The sequence below is a fragment of the Trypanosoma melophagium genome (assembly GCF_022059095.1).
Source record: "Trypanosoma melophagium isolate St. Kilda chromosome Unknown ctg11segment0, whole genome shotgun sequence".
Taxonomy (NCBI): Eukaryota; Euglenozoa; class Kinetoplastea; order Trypanosomatida; family Trypanosomatidae; genus Trypanosoma; species Trypanosoma melophagium.
Genome location: NW_027125137.1, coordinates 351682 through 369916, shown reverse-complemented (window position 1 = coordinate 369916; position 18235 = coordinate 351682). Strand labels below are relative to the sequence as shown.

Below are 18235 nucleotides of genomic sequence, written 5' to 3'. Positions count from 1 at the left end.
TATTATTTTTTTCTTTTAGTTATTGTTTTTTTTTTCTTTCTTTTACTCTGTACCGTTTCATTATCACCACCCTTTCTCCCCTCCTCCTTTTCGCTTTCTCACCCTACAAACACATAGACACATAGTAATTTAAAGAAATAATTTCTTCTGTAGGCGTATACACGTACATGAATAACCCTGTACGCCTAAATGTATATATATATATATATATATGTACGTGATATTTTCCCTTTTATTATTATCGTATTTCTAACGCCGTTGCACACTAATTCGTTCAATCTCACTCCTTGCCCGTTGTAGTGCATTCGGGATAGCCTCCAGTTCACACTCCTGTCGTCGCAGTGATTCAGTAAATGTTTTCTCCAATCGCCTCAGCATTTCCGCCCTTGCAGCCCGAACTTGTTTTTGTTGCTGCTGCTGTTCCTTATATCGTCTCTGCAGTGTGCCAAGTTCAATCTGGAGTCGTTCCAATTCTTTTTGCTGTTCCATCTCGCGAAGACGGGCCTGTTGCAACTCCCGCTGCATTGCTGCCATTCCTTTAATTGACCCACCAAGACTACTACCAAGACCAGCAGCAATCACCATATCAGATGAATAATTCTCACCACCAAAGGAGATATCATCGTCACGTTCTTCTAGTAGTAATTTAAGTTGATGTTCTGTGTTCTCTAATCGCTTCCACACACTTGTGAGTTCTGCTTGTAGTAATTGCTGCTTTTCCTGTGAGGCATGATGGGCATGTATCTCTTGATTGAGACGCTCTTCTGTTGCGGCCAGAGCAGACCGGTGTACTTCGGCCTGTTGAAGTGCCTCACTCAGTTGTTTCTGAAGCATCACATCACCAGCACGACTATTCCTACGATTACTATTATTATTAAAAGTAGCCTCACCGCGTTTGTCACTAATTTTGGCACCAGTAGTAATAATAGTAGTAGCAGTGGTGGGGACATTTATATCATTGTTATTGTTATTAGAAATAGTCAAAGTAGGAGTCGTCAGAGGGTCTCTCCCATTCTTCTCCTTCGATACACTTTCCCCTCCTTTCACTCCTATTGTGAAAGAAGAAGAGATGGAGGAATTTTCCAAGGCACGAAGTGCATTCAGAGCATTCTGTGCCTCTAGATGATGAATATGTGCATGTGCCGCATGTAACTGCTCCTCTAGTTCTCGTATTCTTACCAACATCAAACCATCACTTTCACTAGTACTAGTAGCATTAGTATTAGTAGTAGCAGTAGTAGTATTGGCAGCAGAAATAGATGTAGGAACAGAAGCAGTAGCTACAGCTGTGTCCACATCCATTGTTGTGGGAAGTTTGTACAAGGAATAGCGCTTATTTTGCTCTAATAGCTGATTACGCTCTGCCCGTAGTGACGCAAGTTCATCACGTGCCGCATTCATCTCATCTCGCATTAACTGAAACTCCGCTTCACGCGGGTTACGCTGGTAAGCTTCCTTTAGTCTATCTTCCAATTCATGTACGCGTTGCAACAAATCCGCACGTTCCTGTAGTACTTCAGCACTGGTGTAAAGCATATGAGCATCACCACCAGCGTTAGTATTACTGTTGGTATCGCAATTATCTTGTGAATGTTGATTGTGGGCTCCACCAGCAGCAGCACTACTGGTGAAATGGGCGCCTGAGGGAAGAATAGCGCGTCCCAGACGTGGACTGCGCATGCGTGGACTTTTCCGCAGTTGTTCGAGTCTCGCCTGCAAGGAGTGTGCAGCCGTCTCATTTCTCTGTGGAAGACACTTCTGCAGAGCGAGTTTAGGCACAATTGGGGGTACTACCACTGTCATTGCCGCTTCACCCTTCTCATTAGCCGTCATCGTCGTATGACGGATCGTACTAGTTGATGTGGATGCCGTTGATGGTGGCTCCGGCCGTCTCGGCGTTTGTTTTTGCTCCTTCTCCTTTATTTTCTGCCGCTGCTTTTGTTTTTGCTGTAGATGAATTCGTGGGGTTCCTGTGCCAGTCGCGCCAGTTGAAGTAATTGTTCTTCCTGTGATGCTCATTGTTGTTGTTGTTGTTTTTGTTGCCGCCCCACCTGTAGCCACTGGTGTTGTTTCTCCCCATTCGGTCTGCAGCGACCACGAGGCTTCACTCGATGGGGCGGCGGTTTCACTGCAGACGGTGGGCGATGGACAATTTGTGGAAACGCCGACGGCGCACTTCTCCGCCTCCCGCACGGCATCCGTAAGCAGCGCATCAATTGCCGCCAGTTCATCCTTTGCCATCTGCACATACTCCGCATGCTCCTCCAGTTCCAGCATCAAGGCTGCCGTCTCCGATCCCACCCTCGCCGCCCCATTATTATTAGTATTATCACTATTCGAGTTATTAGTATTATTATTATTACTATGACTATGATTATCGGCCTCCCGCTCTGCCTCGCGGGTGTCCAGCATGGCGGTGATCCAGCGGTGGAGGGGGCCGAGGGCGGGGTGGACCGGCCGCACACGATCGTACGGCCACGCCGCCACAAACCGCCGCCGCCGCACCGCATGGACCGCCGCCGCCGCCACATCGCCGGGCTCCCGCCGCAACAACCGCAGCCGCCAACCCACACCCTTCCGCATCACAGAGAGTGAGGAGGATGTGGATTGTTGTTTTTGCGATTGTTGGGATTGTTGGGATTGTCGGGATGATGATGATGATGGGAGAAGGAGGTTTTCGCCGAGGAGTGAACTGGCGGCGTCCAAAACGGCAGCAGCGGCGAGTGGTAAAGGGCGCAGGCGGCGGAGGGAACGCCATTCACTCAATGGCACCGCAGAAACCGCCGCCCGGGCAGCCCGCAGATTTGCACGGGCCGCAGAAACGGCGTCCGTCGATACACCTGCACTGAGATCGTGAGGATGACTCTCACTACTGCTGCTATTCCTGGTATTATTATTATTAATATCAATATTATAATAATGGGGTTTACCACCATTACTATCAATACTAGTAGTTGTTGTTGTAGCAGTAGTAGTTTTAGTAGTGGTGGTGTTGGCAACCCATGCCTGAATTTCAGCAATGCGTAAGAGGGAGGTATCCACATCTGTGCGCAGTTGATCACGGCGTCGTGTTAGCTCCTCAATATCATCCAATGTAAGAACAGCCTCCATGTGTTTACCATCAGCATTGCTATTCTCAAGATGCTGGTGAATATCAGAACTGTGGTGGTGTTGGTGGTGGTATTTACTGCCGCTGGTGTTTCTGCTGCTGCATCGGCGAAAATAACATATGTCAGACTCTATACTCCCTTCTTTAACTTCGTTCATGTACAAACAAGAAAAACTGCGTATGCACTAGTATTACTGGTAGAAGTAACTGTTATTATTATTATTATTATTATTATTATTATTATTATTATTATTATTATTATTATTATTAGTAGTAGTAGTAGTAGTAGTAGTAGTAGTAGTAGTAGTAGTAGTAGTAGTAGTAAAAGATTGTAGTGGCAATAGTAGTACTAGTTGTAGTTGTAATAATAATATTACTGCTTATAATTTATATATATATATATATATATATATATATATGTTTGTGTGCTTGTGCGTGTGGGGGAGGTTTCCAAAGGAAGCAGAGTAAAATAAATAAATAAGTTTCAGTACAGTATGGCAGAATAGGCATTAGAAGTAATTAAAAAAAAAGACAATTGATAGTGTTGAATATCTTCGCATGAGTTTGTGGTTTGCATGGATTGAAGACACACTATTCTAAAGGGGAAGTAAGAAAAAAAAAAGAAACCATAAAAAACAAGGGAAACACCAATAAAAGAAAAAGAAAAGAAAAAGACAAGAAGAAGTTAGCTTTTTTTTCTTTCTCTTAATTGACGCATGATCTCCTTCAACAAAAGCCGTTTTTCTTTGTATACTTTATTCGTTTCTTTTTTCTTTCTTGCTCTAACACTTGTTTGTTTCTATTTACTTTCGTGTATGTAGTCCTATGCAGCTGAATGTACATTACAAATATACATAGAAACATACATACATACATACATACATACACGCACAATGATAATAATATATGGAAAGATTCACCACATTAATTCATTCCACCTTCTTTTTTTTCTCTCATTTTCCTTCTTATTCTCTCTTTCATTCTCACGCCCATACCGCAATTATTGTGGTAAAGAACAGCGGCCCTGACATAAAAAAATAACTTCGAAAAAAGAAAAAAACAAATAAAATGAAAGCACGTATATATATATATATATATATATAACAATAAGAAAAGAAAATGAAGAACTGAGGAGACATCATTTGGTGAAAAAGAAAAAAGAGTGGAAAATCAGAAATCCACGGAAACATAAAATAAAAAAAGGGAGTCTACATGAGGGAAATATAAAAAGATAGAAAACACAAGTAAAAAAAAAAACGAATGGATGCACTTCATTATTTTCTTTTTTTGCTTCTCTTTTAATGGACACATATGCATATAAACACAGAGAAAGACAAAGACACCTCGCTATTGCGATATTTTCATATGTTTCCTTCTTTTTTGTTTTGTTTTCTTTTCTCTGTGCAGCAGGTTTAAAGAAGGCAGGAAGTGCAAACAATATAAATATCATCAACGCCACAAAATAATAATTTGAAAAGTAGAAAACAAAAGAGAAAAATAAATCAAAACTTTGATGCTCTAATGTCTGAATGTAGACATAAGGTGTATATAAAGTACTGTATATACGCCTATTTTGAGAAGAAAAGGATATAAAATCCTCAGACACAGCCACAGTAGAAGAAAACTACTGATATATACATTTATATATTCTCTCTCCCCTTAGTATTACCTCCAACACCCAAATATACAAATACAGACAAAGAGAGACAGACAGATATATAGTTTGTAAAAAGATACAAATCGTCAACTATGCGGTAACGCCAAAAAAAAAAAAAACAGAGCAAATAAAGAAAAAGAAAGAAAGGAAGGAAAGAAGAAAAACAAGTATAACAATGATATCAGTTTCTATATTAGTAGATTCTTCCCAAGAAGTTTATGTACTTCCTCAATAACCGATGCGTTAGTGTTCGCTGCTTCCTTCTGCCGTTTTTCCTCCCGTCTGAGTTTATCCACTACATCGTGTAGATGCCCTGCACGACCCTCACGTGACTTCTCCTGTTGCTGCCGTTCCTCTTCCTGTAAACGACGATCCGCGGCCAATCGATCTTCCAACCGTTTTGCCTCTTCCTCCTTCGCTCGTAATTGATCTCGTAGTTGTTCCATTTGTTTTTCGCTCTCCTGTAGAGCATCACGTGTGGCTTCTGTTTCCCTGTCAGCGGTGTTTTGTCGATCCCATAATGCCTTTAGTTCCTCTTCCTTTTCTTTTAGTTTCTGTTGTGTGGCTTTGTGGGCATGCAATTCCTCATTCAGCCGTTCCGCAGCGGCCTCCGCATCATGGGCCAGCTGTTCCATTTCATTCTGCAATTGCTGAATCTGCCCTTGAAGTTCCTCCACCTTTTCAGTATCTACTTCTGTTGGTTTTTGTTTTTGTTGTTGTTGTTGTTGTTGTTGTTGAATAGATTCAAGTGCCTCACCGAGTGCGGACTCCAGTTCTTCGATTTGTTGTTGCGCTGCGGCAAGTTGGGCCTCGGGTGAGTTCTCCTGATCCATGCGTAGCGCAGAGGAGGTGTAGTATTTAGGCGCATTTGCATTACGGAAACTATCCAGTTCTTCCTTCTTACTTCGCAGTTCATCTTGTAGTGCACGGAGATCTTCTTCCAGTAATTGTACTTGCGCCGCCGTTGGGTTTTCATGCAGTGCCCGTCTAAGTTGTTCTTCCAATTCTTCTATCTTCGCTTCAGCATCTTCATGAGGCTCATATGTAGTGTTTGGTGAAGCTCCATCATCTTCTCCTTCTCTTACTGCTATTGGTGATGCATTAAAGGGAATTGGTTTAGGTGCAAGGGTGTTGGGTACGGGTGCAGATCCTGTTTTAGCACCTACTCTTGGTGTTGAGCGTAGTGAAGAGTTCGCAGCGGAATACCGCGGTGTTTGTAATGGCACACCACTTTCAATAATAAATTGATTTAGTTTATCCAGTTCTTGCTTTCGTTCATTCAGATCTTGTAGCATTTCATGATTTCCACTTTCGAGTTCCTGTAATTGTTTCAACGCCTGGGCGTGATCCGCACGAAGATCTTCCAGTTCCTTTTGTAATTTATTGCGTTTTGCCGCTTCTGCCCGCTGATCACCATCCCAGTTGGATCCACGGTTTTTAAGCGCTTCTTCAATTTCACGTACCTGTTCGGGGGTGAGTCGGACGACCATACCCTCAGGTTTGTCATAATTGCAAATAATAGAAGAGCGTAGTGTAACAATGGATTGTTTGGAAAAGGACCAAACACCATTTGTACCATGAATCCGTTCTACATCTTCAGATGGATCGACATTGATGCTGCGACTGCTCTTATTACTGACTTGAATATCCTTACCGTCTATGCGGTCTGAGGGAATAGCATTACGTAAGCCAAGATTATTATTATTATTATTATTATTATTATTATTATTATTATTATTATTATTATTATTATTATTATTATTATTATTATTATTATTATTATTATTATTATTATTATTATTATTATTCAAATCACTATGGTTGTTGCTGTTATTGTTACCATAATAATCATTATGACTAGTATCGTTACCATTGTTATAATCATTTGATATCTCCACTGGAGGGTCACCAAGAATAGTGCGTAGACGTCTCTCCTCTTCATTATAATTCCGTATTGTCTGTTCAAAAGCCTCAACTTGACTCTCCATTTCATCTATAGCCGCCCGTTCTCTAGAGTGTGCGATATCATACTCCAATAGATTATCGTTTGCACTAGCCGTCCCCATCTGTGCTACCACCCACTGTTGTAGATATCCAAGTGCCTGACTCCCATTCATCGCATCGGCGTATGTAAACTTTGGATTCGACAGGTACTTCCGCTGCATCTTACTCCGCGTCGCCTGACTAATCTTGGCCGGATCAAACTGCTCCACCGTGTGCACAAACTCACTCCCGCGAATCATAATCTTAATCTGCGCCCACGACACCACACGCGTGCCCAGCAGTGTTAACACCGCCTCCATCACCAACACAACTATCGCCGGCGGGCTGTGATAACTGCGGATCTCCCGCCAGTCACTCGCGTCAATCTCCCGCACCCGCAGCCGCGCCTCTGAAAGCATCAAGGCGGCCGCGCGGGCATCGGCCTCAACGGCGCGGCGATTGGCGGCGTAAGCGGCGCGTTGGGCGGTCATTGAACGGTGGAGAAGCGCCGACTCCGCCGCCACCGTCGCCCGCGACTCCAATAAGGCCGTTAAACGATTCGCCGCCTCTTTGGGCGAATACATATTATTATTATTATTACTATTATCACTGAGAAGAGCGGCATCACTGCGCCAGAGGAGAATTTGTACCAGACGTGGACCGGGGAGGGCGGCGACGGTGGCGAGACCCCACTGCCACTGCTGCTGGGCATCCACGTACTCGTAGGCCACGAGATCGTCAACGGCCATTTGTAGAAAAGGTCCATTGCGGCGGGCTTCCTCCATAGTGAATGGCGTTGTTTTGGTTTTTGTGCCCGACAGGTGGTCCTCGCTGCGGGGAGAAGCCGTTGCCGTAGTGGTGGTGGATTTGGCTTTGGGCATTGGTAATATATTTATTTATTTATTTATTTATTTATTTATTTATTTATTTATTTATTTATTTATTTATTTATTTATTTATTTATTACTTTCCGTGTGGTACCAAGTTCGTCGTCCTAAGCAGGGGAATGTTCTTGTGAGGTACACCAATCACTGCTTTTTTGTTTCGTGTGTGCTAAAGCAGGCAATAAATAAATAAATCAGTAAAAAAGAAAGAAATAGAAAGGGGTGAAAGGAGACCTTGTTTCACCTTTTGATATTCCCTAACAATGGATCCTGCAACGTACGAGAGCAAACTGAAGAGCCACTCAAAGTTGCAATGAAATGAATATATAACTATCTATCTATATATATATATATATATGCTTCCTTGTGTGGGTGTATGTGTCTCTTTTAAATGACGCTACAATCACTTTTTTCCTTTTACTTTACTTTCTTACTGTGATTACCACTTTATAAGCAATGTGGTCCGGAGACAAAACAAGAGAAAAACAAAAGAATGTAGATTGATGATAAAGAAATAGATAGATATAGATAGAGAAATAATGAATCACGTTAATGAGAAGAATGATAATAATTCCTGGTAAATAGGAAACTGATTCAAATATTGTAAAAGCATTCAAAGAGAAATAAAACAATAAAAAGCAAAGGAACTATCATGAAAAAGACGGTATAAAGCATCCCTTATCAATCTCCTCCTTTTGTTTTCTTTTTGTTTCCCCCGCATTTTCCTCCACCCCTACTGCCACCACTCTTCTTATTTTTTTTTTCTCATTCTTTTTGTAAGTGATAAAAATAAAAGTTTGGTAGCAGACAACATACGGCGTTACCGAGAATAAGGATTCCAAAATTAAATAAAAGGATACACGCATCATATGAGTTCAAAGTATAAATGTAAAAATATCCCCTGATATTTTGTTTTTCACCTTGTTCTTCTTGTCGTGGTGGTAGTTTTTTTATTTCTTTTTTCTTCATTATTCCTGTGGTAACAGTCCCTTACGCCCAACTACAAGTAGTAAAGGTAAGAAGGGGAGAAGAAACAAAAGTCTGTTTTTTAGTGGGTCTCTGGTTTTCATACGTTTGTTTACTCATCTGTCATTCTCTTTTTTTTTGTTGTTGTTACCCTTTTCGCTCCTGTTTTGTAATTATATTTCCGTACATCAATATTTTTTTTTCTCTTGCTGTTTCCTCCCTTCTTTTTACTTTTTTAGCTTTTCCTGTAGTTGTAGAATTATATTTTTTTTATTATCGAACCCCTGAAATATTTCCTTTTTTATTTGTTTGTCTTCTGAAAATATAATTAGATAAATACACATATATATTGTGTATACGCCTCTCCTGTTCCATGGGAACATAAAATCAGCAAATACCATCACCACTCTTTGCACTTTATCCTATTTCCCATCAAACCTATTTTTTCTTGTTTAAACCCATCCACTATTTTTATTTCTTTTTCTTTTTCTTTTTTTTATTTCATATACATATAACCCCCACCCCCCACCTCTCCCTCTATGGCTCTCTCTGCATAGTGGCTGCAATAAACTCCTGCACTGCCGTCTCTCCCCTCGACTGCAGCATCCGGGCAAACTTGGAGTCCCCGCGCTCGGCGAGTTCCCGCGGCGGCCCCGCCTCCACCACCCGCCCCCCCTCCATCAACAACAACTGATCGTACGCGGCGACGGTCTGCAGGCGGTGGGCAATCGTCACGACGGTGTGGGCGGCGAAGGTGTGGGTGATGGCGTGCTGGATATGACGATCCAACTGCGGGTCCACATTCGCCGTGGCCTCATCCATTAATAAAATAACATTAGTAGTAGTAGGATTATTGGTAGTATTAGTATGTGATGCTATGGTTTCTTCTTCGGTTTCTTCTTCACTCTTTTCCTGTCGTTGGAGGAGGGCCCGTGCCATACAAATCAACTGCCGCTGCCCCACACTAAAGTTCGCCCCGCCCTCCTCCACGCGGCTCTGCAGTCCATCACGTTCGCTGCTAATTCGATCGTGTAATCCCACAAGCCGCAGGGCCCGCCACACCGCCGCATCACTGCAGTTGTGAAAACGATCGACATTACTGCGAATAGTGCCGTTGAAGAGAAGTGGATCTTGTGGAATCATCGCAAAGAGTTGACGTAGGGTACGTAGTGGGTAGTCGTGAATAGGACGATCGTTAATGTAAATAGATCCACTCGCGATATCAACAATGCGAAGAAAGGATAATAAGAGGGATGACTTGCCACTGCCGGTGCGGCCAACAATACCCACTTTTTGCCCAGGTGTAATAGTGAAGTTTACACCACGGAGTACAAGAGGCAAACCCGCACGATATCGCATCGTAACATCACGGAATACAATAGAACCAAATCCAGTCGTTACAGTTGTTATAGCTGTTTTATCTTCTTCTTCTTCATGGTCTTCCGCCAAAGAGTATTCACGACTTATATTACCCTTATCATAATTAATATTACCCTTATAATTATCATTGTTAGTTTTTTCGTTATTGTTGTTGATATTATCATTATCATTATTACTATTATTATTATCATCATCGGTATCTGAGATTACAGGAACACTCGTTATTCTTGCATAACCTTCATCATTCTTGATATTGCTGCTGTGTTTGGTTCTTTCTTTGTGATGTTTCCTCAAATCGTGCTGTTTCTCCCGTTGCTCCTGTTCTTTAATAGTTTTATCAATATCATCCAGTAAATCCTCATGTTCCACATTAAATGTGTAATATAATACCCGTTCAACACAATTCATATTAGCCTCAACCTCTGCAGACTGATTCACTACAAATTTAAGAAGTGAATTCATATTCATAGCCATAGTAAGACTCAGTGAAACAAGTCCCACATCGATGTTACCAAAACGCAACATAACGAGTAAAACACCAATAAATGCCACAGATGTTAATACAGCATTACTGAGTAACTCAATACGTACCGCAAGCCAGCAATTACAAACTTTTTGAATATATGAACATGCATATACAGTATCAATACGATGCATAGCTTTTTGTAAAAAGTCTGTGGTTTTACCATATGCAGCAATAGAAGATCTTCCTGCAAGCATTTCTCCAAGAACTGAAAATACAGGAGAGTTAGCTCGATTCGCAATACGACGCATCTCCCTATTCGCACTGTTATAAAATAACATTAGTTTATAGTAAAATAATGCACATGGTGCTAATACTAGCAATATAAGATACTGTGATACTGCCATTACCACTATAGAAGATGTCACAGATAACAGAGACTGTAGAAAGAAGATAACACTTCCCTGTAAATCTCCATCAATACTACTAAAGTCCTTTGAAAAACGATTCAACACACGACCAATTGGAGTGGTATCAAAGAACGCCATTGGGGCAACAGCGAGTGACCGTAGTAATTGTGCATGTAACTTCACAGAGGCACACCGTTGTACCGCATATCCAGTGGTATTACGCAGTGGAGAACTTAATGCCCCTGCTGCCACTAGTGCTGTGTAGACAAGAAGATACATACGTGAGGAGAGAGAAAAACGACGTACAGACCAGAAGGAAAGCCAAAGTGAAGGGGCCACCACAAGACACTCCGTGATAATGAATAGTAATAATACTAAAATACATAAGGTAAGACCACCACATGCTTTTAAATACTGCATATATGTTCCCATTGAAACGGAACCTGTTGCCTTTTCCTCTTCTGTCATTAATTTACCAATGTCATTGTTGTTATTATTTTTCTTCGTGGTATTATCATTGTCATTGTTTGTATCGCTTGTACCTTTTCCTTCTAACTCAGAAGCATCGACTAAACTATCCTCAATGATATCATCCATGTTGTCATCGTCCTTATTGTTCTTTTTCTTTGTAGGGTCTTGATTTTCCATATTAACATCTCCACTCATAGTAGTACCATTCTTCTCCTTCTCTTCTTCCTTGGTGGAATCTCTCTGTTCATCACTTTTATTACTACTATTCTTCCTCTCTGTAGTATCGTCTGTTCCTTCCAACTTCTTATCATTATTATCTCCTTCTTCCTCTTCTTTCTCTTTACCCTCAGCCTTATTGGCCATATACTTCTTATAGGCTTCATAATCTCCATCAAAGGCAACGGTGCCACCCTCCTGTAATACCACAATATAATCAGCATAGGGCAAGATATGTAATTGATGTGTGGCTAATAACCGGGTGGTATCACGTAACTCACCAAGTATACATTCATGCAATACACGTTCTCCAACATGTGCATCTAATGCAGAGAGTGGATCATCCAGTAAATACATATCACGATCTGAGGCGTACACAGCACGGGCCAGACTAACACGGGCCTTTTGTCCCCCACTTAAGTTAATACCTCTCTCACCTATTTCTGTCTCTACACCATTTGCGAGTAGAAGTAAATCAGACTCTAATTGTGTACAACGTAGAGCACGATGGAAACGTTCATCATTCATATCACTAAAGAATAAAATATTATCCTTAAGTGTAGCATTCATAATCCATGGTTGCTGTGGAACATAGGCAATAACCGGTGCACTACGTATTACACCAGATGTTACATCAAGTTCTCCTAATAAGGATTCCAATAGTGTAGATTTTCCACTTCCAGTTTCCCCAACTACACAGGTTAGTTTACCTTTAGGAATACGTAGTGTAATATCTCGAAGTAATTCCCTTCGCTGTAACTCATAGTACTCACTAGAGTCTTTTCCATTACCATTGCTGTTTTTCTTCTTTTTAGCCGCTTTGCGTTCCTTCGCACATGGTGGAAGTTTCCGTGGTACATAAGTTGATATCGTCGCATGCATAAACTCAGCAGCGGCGGCTGCGGCTACTTTTGCTGTCGTTGCCGTTGCTGCTGCTGATGCTGCTGTTATCATCATATTACTACTTCCATATGTGTTCATAACACCTTTGTGGAGTTGTACAATTTCCCCTTTATCTTCGTTTAATAGTTCCCGCATTCCATCATTGGTATCATCGCATTCCAGAAACCTTGTAATACGCCGCATAGACACCACAAATCGCATAACACTGGATATTGAAATGGGAATCATAATAAATGGCACCTGCATGATATCTAGCAGTGTGAGGGTGGGAAACACCACAACCGGTGTTAACTCATTCCCACCAGCACTGTAGAGAAGAAAAACAACTGCAATCACAATAGCGGGTATCGCATTCGTGAGAAATGCACTTCCAATGTAAAGAAGTTGTGTTGTACGTAAAGCGGCTACTTCCTTTCGTCGTAGTTCCTCAATATTTTGAATAAATGACGGTTCCCACGACATAAACTTTACCACCCGTATTCCTGTGAAAAATTCATTCGTGGCTTTTAATCTCGCATCCCTTGTCCGTGAAAGTGCCCCATATGCAGCGAAGTATCGTCGCATTAACAAACCCTGAACAGGCATAAATACCACCAGTACACCAAAACCAGCGAAAGCACACCAACTAACAAGGCGATAAAGTAAAAATAACGCCACCAGTAATTGTAATGGTGCTCCAACAGCAATAGGAACCATTTGGGGTAGTGAAGAGGAGCTACTAACATCACTACTCATCATATTCACTATGCGTCCTACGTTCATCTCGGGATGCATGAGTGCCTTACGTGAAATGGTAGCACATTTTTCAAATAGAACAGCCTGTAAAGCATTTTGAAAAGTTTGACCGGCACGCCATCCTAATTGTGTCATTTTGTTTGCCGCCGCGCTTTGCACAAGTGAGAGAATGGCGAAGGCTAACACAAGTAGGAGTCCATTCACCCACTGCGGATCTGTGGACTGAAGAAATTCAATGTAACTCTGCAGTACTACTGGCACACTAAGCTGACAGGCATCACGCACCAATCGTACAATTAAAAGTATATATACCTTATTACCGAATACACTAAAAAGTGCTCGGGCCACAGACATACACCTTGGCAACTGCTGTGATGTTTCTGGCATCCCTGTACCGTGTAGTTCCTTTCTTGATAGTGGAGACACAATCTCAATATCCTTTACACGCTCCAGTGTGGCTGTTGCCTCTCCTTCTCCTTCTCCTCCTGCTAGTGTGAATGTAGATGTTTGGAAGAGATGTTCCCCGTCATATTCCCCATTTATAAATGGATCACATTCCACATCTCTCTCCGCCTCCTTCACACGATGGGCCGGCGGTACTCGCCACTCCACGCCGGCGTACAACTCCTGCGGTGTACGCCGCTGCTGGGCGTGTCCAATCCACCGCAGTTCCCCCACACTTAACTTATCCCGCCGGTGCCGCACACTTACGCCAATGTACATCGACCACACATGCCGCCGCCATCGCTGCCGCTGCAGTTCCGCACTGAGAACAATACCGGCGTTGTACGCACGAGAGGCGCGTGTGGGCCGCGGCATATCCTCCGCACTGAGATCTTCTGCACTATTTAGTCCAACGTGATCGGCACGGGCGGCCCGTCCCATAAGGCCGCCAAGCCACGTGTAATACAATCCACCACTAATACCACCACCGGCGGTGTCTTCGGACTGCAGAATGTACGGCGGTTCGGCGCCCCACAAACGGCAGAGTTTGGACTGCCATGCATGGCGCCATATATAAAGACGGGACTCACGCCGTAAAAGAGCCGCAAGAGCTTCTTTTTCTTGTTCGTGTTGTTGGTTGTTATTGTTATTGTTGTTGTTGAGTTGGGAATCGTGGGTGAGGAGAGAGACTCGTGTCTCAGCCTCTCTGTCTTCCTCTCGCATGACGTGATGGGGTGAATGTGTTGTATATTAGGACCGTTTAGTGATTAGGAATTAACACGGAAAGATATATATAAAGAGAATATATATACACAGAGGGATGCGTCTCTGACTCTTTGTCCTTATTTCTATGACTCTGGAGATAGAGAGAAAATAGACTCAGTTACTGTTGTGTACAGTAACCTCAGCCGTTGTGGTTGTGCTTTGTACTTCCCCAAGGTATTCTTTGCCTTCTCAGACACTAGAGAAAGATATAAAATTCTCGCTTTTATTCCTTTAGTACTTTATAAATTGCAGATCTTCTTACAATGTTAAAAGACCTCTTCTTCTTTTTTTTATTATTCTTACTAGTATTATTAATATCTATAACAGTTCTTTGTTGTTATGGATGTCGACTTTTTGCACCTTGTAATACACCTTAAATCCTTTATTATTACTTACTGTCATCCAAAAAAAAAGAACCGGAGGGAAAGCCAACAGTAATAGAATTAGTGGTAACAATAACAAAAAGCAATACGAGGAGGAAAAAAAAATAAATATACCCCCTTTTACTTTGGGGAAACAAATAATGGAAAAAAGAAATAGCTCAGAATCGCACAGAAAACCCAAAGTTGACACTCAAAATATAAAATACATAATATTAATAAATAAATATATATATATACAAAGTTTCTTTTTTATTTCTTTTTAGATCAGTCAGTAATAAAAGAATGCACTTACAAAATGGAGACAAAAGAAGAAGAATAAAGATCAGACAACCCTCATTTTCTCAAGGAATACACACACGAACACACATAAACACGAACTCAAGAAGATGGAAGCAGATAAATACCGTCAAATACGTACTATTGAGCAGTCTCCCAACATTACATAACTCTCGATACTTCCTGTTATTCCTGGTACTACAGAGGATAGAAAATGAAGAGAAAGAAAAAGGAGGCATGAAACACTCAACATGGCACTCCTTCGGAGGAATCGAAAAGAAAAAAAAAGATACACAACTTTCATACGCAGCAAGAAAGAAAAGTGTAAAGTAAACAAATGCAAGAAAGGGGAAGAGGATAACCAAGAAAAAAAGAAATCGAACGTGTTCTTCTTTTTACACTTTACCAAGAAGTACGAGAAAAGCTAAAAAACCAGAAAAAAAGCAAACATACATCCAGTGGAAACCATTAAATTAAATATTTGTATAATACTTAATAACATAAACCCCCTTTACGCCACAGCCATATAAGGAAGCCATCGCTATCAATTTATTTCCAACCATGGTACACGACACCAAGCAACCACCTTATCCGCACTCCTCCGCACAGAAGAAACAGCAGGAATTCGCTTTACATTAGAAACAACGGCATTAACAGTTTTCTTCATATTACCGGCAGCAATAATCCCAGCACCAACAGTGAAATAAAGAGGATAAACAACTGTTTGATGAGATACTGCCATAGTGCCCTGAGCGACAGCTGATGTAATTCGCTTTACATCAGAAGCAACGGCATTAACAGTTTTCTTCATATTACCAATAGCAGTAGATGTGACTCCTTCCGTGAAAGGAAGAGCCAGAAACACAACTCGCTTCATACTTCTAAGAACAACAACAGACGAAGTAATTCGATCCAAATGCTTAAGCGTAAGAATTATATCTCTTTTCACGTTGCCAGCAGCAGCAGTCCCGATACCAACAGTCAAATTCAGAGTATAGTCGGCAATTCTGCGGGATACTCTCACGCTGTCCTGAGCAGCAGCCGATGTAATTCGCTTTACATCATAAATAGATGTCGTCATAACTCGTTTCATGTTCCCAGCGGCAGAGGCCCCAAGACCAACAGTGAGATAGAAAGAATAGGGTAAAGTTTGTTGAGTTATTCGCATAAGCCGCTGAGTAGCCGCAATTGCTGTATTTCCAATTTCCAGTATACAACCCAGTGGAAACATCACAGAGTTAGTAAGGGCCGTAGTAGCTGACGTTGCAGCAAGATTATATCCATTCTGAAAACCATACACAACGGCAGATATTCCCTTAGAAAACAAAAGGTAAGAAGTACCAATACTTATATAAAAGAGAGAAACCGTTATTGATATAGCAGCATCCCAAGATTGCAGGGCTGCACCCAGAAGTAAATATACAGTATTGAATAGGACCATTTGTGCAGCAGGAAATGATCGCTTCATCATCACAGTACAGTAATCTAATGCAGTCTTTAAGCTCCCTATTATGAACCATAAAGTTAACTTCACTCCCTGTGAAACCTGCCGCTGCCGTTGGTGTCGTAGATGTATAAAGTCTATGAATCCTCCTTTAGAAAAGAAGAATGTTATAGTTAACAAATTGATGGAAGTGCTTGTCAACTTTCCGTAAAGTGAAGATATCATAGCAATAACAACAGTACTAGTACGATGCCGTATTTCTTGTTGATGATGATGATGTTGATAATAATCCCGCATCATTTCCTTCGATACACTTCTCCCATCATATTGTCGAATAATTGACGAGACAGGCTGTGTACTATATGGTGCTCCAGTGTACAGTGTTCGATGCATATTTTCATGTAAATAACGAATATGTCTGCTAAGTGCCATATACTCCCGATCCAATCGTGCTTGATTCATCTGTGCCTCATGCAATCGCCGCAATGTCGACCACCAAAACAATTCGTTTTCTTCTCGTCTTTCGTCTTCGTTTCTTTCTTTCCATCGTCGCCGTCTCGTCTCTGTACTCTGCGAGCTCACAGTTTGCATAGAAATATCCTCCAAAGTAGTTGTCATTGTATTAGTTGAGGACGGTAAAGTATACGGCAATTCCTCTGAAAGTTGATGAATGTATGCCGTGAGTTGTGCACACGTCGCCTCATATTCACGTGCTTGTTGTTGTGCAGCGGCGTACAGTCGGGCGTATGTCTGTTCACTGTTTATTTCTTCATTATCTTCTTTTCCTGTAATTCCCATAGTGTTTGTATGTAGTGTATTATGACTGGTGGGCGTTGTGTTACCGCTGCTGCTATTGCGATTGACTTTCCGGACAGGTGTGGTACTGCTGTAGCCTGTACTGTAGGAATGATCTGCTGTATAGGGAGAACACATAAATGGTTGATATTCTTTTTCTTTTTCCTCTTCTTGTTGATATTGGTATGGATATCGTTGTTGTTCTTGTGGGGTGTGTGAGGAGGTTATTAACATCAATCGCTCTTTAAACTCAGCCGCGGTGATTTCCCGCATCATACGTTCCTCTTCCAAAGTGATATCAAAGCGTTGACGGCCTTCTTGTGTACTGCAGAGTTGCTGCATGGCCTGCCACTTACGCCAGCCTAATGTGTTTGTGTAGATATTGGTGGTATTATCCTTATGCATATCCTCTCTCTTGTTGAGTGGACTAATACTATTGCCCTTACTCATACTATGCGTATTATTATTATTATTATTATTATTATTATTATTATTAGCAGTAGTAGTATTCGTATTATTAGTGGTAGTATTAGTAGTAGTGGGAGGCGTACTATACGGTGGGGGAACACTATTCATCAATTCACCTTCAGACTGTATAAACATATAAACGTGGATATTTACTAGATTCTCTTTTAGTATTTATATATATTAAGTATGTAAATTATACTTAATATATATATGATAGAAAACACCTATGACGTCTTTGAAGAATGCCAAGAAGCTAAATGGGAATAACATCATATACACAGATAAATAAATAAGGGGAAATAGAGAATGTAATGTATATATAAATATCTATATAATGTTTATAAGTGTATATAAAGTACAAGCAGTAGTAAGAGCAGTCTATGGAAATAGAGAAAAAACAAAAAAAGAGATATTCATGAACTACACATACATTCGTAAGGCGAGAGAAAGAGAGCTATGTTCAAAATAAAAACAAAACAAAAC

The 18235-nt window shown here is 41.3% G+C and overlaps 4 protein-coding genes across 4 annotated transcripts; all 4 read right to left on the bottom strand.

Moving 5' to 3' along the window:
* Positions 1-249: 249 nt before the first annotated feature.
* On the bottom strand, positions 250-3267 carry LSM04_003194 (uncharacterized protein; the record flags this gene model as incomplete). Its single annotated transcript, XM_067330524.1, has 1 exon — positions 250-3267. One exon carries the CDS (start codon positions 3265-3267, stop codon positions 250-252), a length of 3018 nt encoding a protein of 1005 aa, XP_067194513.1.
* A 1687-nt stretch (positions 3268-4954) lies between these two features.
* LSM04_001537 (uncharacterized protein) lies at positions 4955-7630 on the bottom strand (the record flags this gene model as incomplete). Its single annotated transcript, XM_067330523.1, has 1 exon — positions 4955-7630. The coding sequence occupies one exon, from the start codon at positions 7628-7630 to the stop codon at positions 4955-4957; it is 2676 nt and encodes an 891-aa protein (XP_067194468.1).
* Positions 7631-9136: 1506 nt separating this feature from the next.
* LSM04_003700 (ABC transporter type 1) lies at positions 9137-14344 on the bottom strand (the record flags this gene model as incomplete). The annotated part of the gene is made up of 1 exon (XM_067330522.1): positions 9137-14344. The coding sequence occupies one exon, from the start codon at positions 14342-14344 to the stop codon at positions 9137-9139; it is 5208 nt and encodes a 1735-aa protein (XP_067194533.1).
* A 1245-nt stretch (positions 14345-15589) lies between these two features.
* On the bottom strand, positions 15590-17887 carry LSM04_002127 (uncharacterized protein; the record flags this gene model as incomplete). Its single annotated transcript, XM_067330521.1, has 1 exon — positions 15590-17887. One exon carries the CDS (start codon positions 17885-17887, stop codon positions 15590-15592), a length of 2298 nt encoding a protein of 765 aa, XP_067194478.1.
* Positions 17888-18235: the final 348 nt, after the last annotated feature.